The 5,108-nt window shown below is 40.2% G+C and overlaps 1 protein-coding gene across 1 annotated transcript; it reads left to right on the top strand.

Moving 5' to 3' along the window:
- The first annotated feature begins 460 nt into the window (after window positions 1-460).
- On the top strand, window positions 461-2,802 carry ddit4.L (DNA damage inducible transcript 4 L homeolog). Its single transcript, XM_018225392.2, has 3 exons — window positions 461-638; window positions 1,068-1,286; window positions 1,670-2,802. The coding sequence occupies exons 2-3, from the start codon at window positions 1,112-1,114 to the stop codon at window positions 2,152-2,154; spliced, it is 660 nt and encodes a 219-aa protein (XP_018080881.1). The 5' UTR covers window positions 461-638; window positions 1,068-1,111; the 3' UTR covers window positions 2,155-2,802.
- The last annotated feature ends 2,306 nt before the right edge of the window (window positions 2,803-5,108 follow it).

Raw genomic sequence — 5,108 nt, 5'->3', positions numbered from 1 at the left:
TAGTGGTGTATTAAGCATTGATTTAGCTGCATCATGAAACTCAATTACAGGGCTAAATAAAAGAAGCTGTTGTTTTGCTGCAGCCCTTGGGGGTTTCAGAGAGTGGGCTAAGTCTCCTGAAAGAAAAAGCAAAAACACACACACAAAGCAATGCAGAGAAGTGACTGCGGAGATATGAGCCCTGTGCTGCAATGATGTGTACTGGATGCCTTTGTTTAAACAAACCCCCTCCTCCAAACTGGCTCTGTAATAAACACTATCCCTTTAATAACACAGACTATCTCCAGGCAGAGGGGGTAGGCTCAGGATTGCTGTAACCGGGCAGGATAGAACACTGCGAACGTGAGCCCTCTTCTAATTGGTTGTCTCCGGCGGTAGGCGGTGATTTCACTTATTGTTCAGTCGAGCCCCCGTCTTGTAGGCGTGGCCTACATCACGGCCTATATAAATGATAGAAGAGCGGAGAAAGTTGCTAGTGCCAGTCGTGGTCACTTGCACAAGTTATGCTTAGCAGCAGTCCACAAGAGCAAAGGAGTGCTTGAGGCTGCTAACGCACTGAAACTGCACTTAATTCACCGATAAAGCTTGGAATCAGAATACTATAACTTGCGACGTCCCTCGAACCAGTTCCTGGCACTGTAAGTATCGATATCGCTCGTTTAACTCTATTGCACCTCACTTAGAGACTGCTGTTTTTGTCTTAGCGTCGGGCTTGTGTTTTATGTCTGTAAGTGTTGCATTTCTTGTATCTGCTTCTGATGGGGGTGTGACTAATGGAGACTCGATCTCAATGTCATAGGCTTTAACGTAGGTTTTTTTACATTGTAATATGTGAAGGGAGAGTTAAATGCGTGTATATTCTGTCTATAAGGCTGGCAGTTCTAATACAGCAGCTGCCCTTATTGTCTTTGTCTGAATGAGAGTAGAAATGTTGATGATATGGAGATTATTTAGTAGGGAAGCTTGTTTTGCACCCCCTGCCTGAGCCAATCATTGCAGATGAATGAAGTGTTTACCTCATCCTGCAGCAGCAGCTGACTGACTCTCTTGCCTTTTGTTCCTTGCAGTGATTACTAGTTGCACTACACTCACTCCTGAGAGAAGACCAGACATGCCTGCCAGGTGGGATACCTTCTCTGCCCTCTCTGTCCCACCCCCCATCTTGGAGGAAGAGCCCCCGTCCCAGTTTTGGGGTGAAGACTGTGCAGATGTAGAGCAGAGGTGCTCCAGTTTGCCCAGTTCCGACTGCGAATCTCTCACAAGTAGCAACTCTTATTCTGAATGTGGTAAGTTCTGTGCATTGATCCTTTATTTATTTACAAATTATTTAATAAAGTTAATCTAATATACATAATTTTTTTTGTAAAAGGCTTGTTACACATCCTGACCACTGGGGGCACTGTTGCCTGCACTATAAATACTGAATTCCTTAACTAAAGCAAACCGTATAGAAACCCCCCTATCCTTTGTCTGAATTAAAATATGCATTATGGGTTCTAGTTGTTATTTCTTTGTACAGTACATTTTCTTACTGGTATCCATGCACCCAGCAAATCTATATATAAATGCACGGTGCATTCTATTCCCCCCCCCCAATAATCATTTGAGCTTTATACCTGCAGCTACCTAACAACTAATCATATTTTAAACTTCTTCTCTTCCGCTTCAGATCGAGATGCTTGGGATGAAATCTCCTTACCAGACTCTGAGCTTTTAAATGATCCTGAAGGAGAGCAGCTCTGCCCCAGTCTTCTAAAGCTTATAAAACGGTGCCTGACCAAAGCCAGAATCAACTCCCTGAGGTGTTCAAGGCTTCTCATTCCTGATGAGCTTTTGTGTAATCTGGGTCAAGAACTGCTACACTTGGCATACAGTGAACCTTGTGGACTTAGGGGAGCACTTATTGACTTGTGTGTGGAGCACGGCAAGGACTGCCACAGTGTGGCCCAGATAACGGTCGATCAAGCAGTTGTACCAACGTTCCAGCTTACTGTACTGCTGAGATTGGACTCCAGACTCTGGCCTAGAATACAGGGCCTCTTTAGCACCAAGCCAGTTCCTGGTTCTGGACAGTCTCTAAAACTCAGCCCAGGATTCAAGGTTCTTAAAAAGAAACTGTACAGTTCTGAAGAACTCATCATAGAAGAATGCTGATGTTTTAGTGGGGTGAGGGGGGTGCTAGTGTCATTTGGTACTGCAATCATGAAGGCTTAAAAGTATTTTAAAAGTTTACTAAATGTTTTATGTTTAAAAAAATGTATTTTTTTTTTTATTACAAAAAATGCTTTTAGTTGGTGTTAGGACACCGTCTATGGTTAACCCCTTCACTACAGGGTACAGAGTGATGCCTTGTTAAATGCTCGTTGACACAGTAGTGAATTGGTTTTGATCCATTTGGGAGATAGTGGGCTTTTAAGGTAATACATTTCACTCTGATGCTTTTTGATAGATAAATTTGTAGTGGAAATTATGCACGTAAATCATTGATAACGGTATAAAGTGCACTGGTGACTTTTTTTTTTTTTTTTCTCCTCTGTACTGTATCGGCAGCTGGTCTGCACTAAAGGGCAAATAGGCCCAACCTCTTGGAGAGGAGTTTTTTTTTTTTTTTTATATATTTTTGCAAAACCAAAAAAGTATAATTTCCCTCTGGGGACCAAGTGTTATATTGTTCACATCGCCTGACTACTGATGCTATGGCAGCTATGTTATGTGGTGTTTCTTTTTAGTTTTCTTCAGATTCAGGCAGCAGAATGTTCTAAAGCACTACCCTTTTATTAAAAATGTGTCCTATGTACTCTATATTTGCTGCTTTATTATGGTTTACAGTGATACACTTGATGTTCAAGTACAACTACACACAATGTGCCTTTTTTACTTTTCTATTAAAAAAAAAAAAAAAAAAAATACTGAAATGTAATCACTTCTACTTCTTTACTACTGACCAGTGGAGAAAATAAAAGTTACGGGGGCCCCACAGCAAATTAATTTTAGGGCCCCCAACATATCCAGAGGTTGTCCTGTTTTACCAACATATGTTGACAATGCTCTTAATTTGGGGCTCATGGGGGGGGGGGGGGCCTGTAACTTCTGGGTGCTTCCTCTGTAGTTAATTTCAGTCTGAAGTCAACAAAGTTACAGATAGAAAATGGGTATGAGATCTGTATCTTCATTTTCAGATAGTCCTCATGTGACTGTATAAGTTTGTACCTGGGAAACTGTTTTCAAAATGGCCCATAAAGACCCTAAATTGTACGTAGTCAGGAAATCTACCTGAAAAATACAAAGGTCAAATATTAAATTCTCTAAGAATCAATAAGCACAGGTATGGAAGCTATTCTCCAGAATGCTTGGGATAAGGGATCTTTCTGTACTTTGGATGGATCATCATACCTTAAGTCAACTTAAAAAATATTTAGTTGTTAAATCCAATAGGATCTATTCAGTTTGGTTAGGATCAAGCACCGTTTTATTACAAGCAAAACATTTTAAAAAATTGACCATTAATGGGTTCTAAGGCATTCCATACCTGTACTTACAGCTTTCTGTTGGTTTGCATCTAAATACCTTCTCCTTTGCTAAACATCCGAATAAATACTAGCAGGGGAAATTCACATACATTTGGTTTCCTTATGGGCATATAGACTATAACAGGACCCCTTCTGTATTTCTAGAAAAGAAATGTATGTGAGAATCTGTTCAGTCGTTTGTCCAGACAAACTGTTCATTAGGGCCTGACCTAGGATGTGACAAATGACAGCAGATGGACAGTGGCTGGCAACTCTATAAGGAATCTCATGCTATGATCATGTATCGAGCACAGGGGACATCACATGATACCTTTATGGCTTTTTCTCGGTATCCTAACACAGCTTGGCCAAACTTAGACAGAATTACAGGCTTTTATGCATATTAGTTTGGCTACATTTATATCTAAACTTACTCTCTGGCTTTTGCTTTTATAAAAGTGCAACCAAATCATGAACTCCTAAACATGGTGTTATAATAAGTGGTTTAAGGTTCTTTATCAACTGTTCGCAAACTTCAACTTCATATTGTACATTAGCACATACAATAGATCATATGCATTTAGATCTAGGTAAAGGGGTTGTTCACCTTTAAATTAACTTGTGTATGTGTAAGGGCAAATAAGGTCTTGAGCTGTATTAAAAGGGGCATAGAGTCAAGGGAGGAGGGGGTCATTCTTCCACTGTATAGAGCACTTGTAAGGCCCCATCTAGAATATGCCGTACAGTTTTGGTCTCCATCACTCAAACAGGACATTATTGTATTAGAGAGGGTACAGAGAAGGGCAACTAAGCTGGTAAAAGGTATTGAAAATCTTAGCTATGAGGAAAGACTGGCCAAATTGGGGATGTTCACGCTGGAGAAGATGCGCTTAAGGGGTGATATGATAACTATGTATAAATATATAAGGGGATCATATAATAATCTCTCTAATGCTTTATTTACCAGTAGGTCTTTCCAGCTGACACGAGGTCACCCATTCCGATTAGAAGAAAAGAGGTTCCGCCTAAATATTCGGAAGGGGTTTTTTACAGTGAGAGCTGTGAAGATGTGGAATTCTCTCCCTGAATCAGTTGTACAGGCTGATACATTAGATAGCTTTAAGAAGGGGTTGGATGGCTTTTTAGCAAGTAAGGGAATACAGGGTTATGGGAAATAGCTCATAGTCCAAGTTGATCCAGGGACTAGTCCGACTGCCATTTTGGAGTCAGGAAGGAATTTTTCCCCCTCTAAGGCAAATTGGAGAGGCTTCAGATGGGTTTTTTGCCTTCCTCTGGATCAACTGGCAGATAGGTAGTTAATAAAAAAAAAAAAAAAAGGTTGAACTCGATGGACATGTGTCTTTTTTCAACCTTACTTACTATGTTACTATGTTACTATGTGTAGAAAGTGATATTCTGAGACAATTTGCAAGGTCTAAAATACTGTAGCAAGCATTGATATGAATAAGAGACTGGAATATGAATAGGAGAGGGGCCTGATCAGAAAGATGAGTAATAAAAAGTAACAATAACTATATATTTGTAGCCTTATAGTGTATTTGTTTTTTAGAAGGGGTCAGTGACCCCCATTTGAAAGCT

The sequence above is a fragment of the Xenopus laevis genome, chromosome 7L (genome assembly GCF_017654675.1).
Source record: "Xenopus laevis strain J_2021 chromosome 7L, Xenopus_laevis_v10.1, whole genome shotgun sequence".
Classification (NCBI taxonomy): Eukaryota; Metazoa; Chordata; class Amphibia; order Anura; family Pipidae; genus Xenopus; species Xenopus laevis.
This window is presented reverse-complemented; position numbering and strand designations above follow the sequence as displayed.

Coding starts and splice junctions, on each gene's coding strand:
- ddit4.L (XM_018225392.2), top strand. CDS start 1,112: ATGCCTGCCAGGTGGGATACCTTCTCTGCCCTCTCTGTCCCACCCCCC. Junction 1,287..1,669: donor CAACTCTTATTCTGAATGTG/GTAAGTTCTGTG, acceptor CTTCCGCTTCAG/ATCGAGATGCTTGGGATGAA.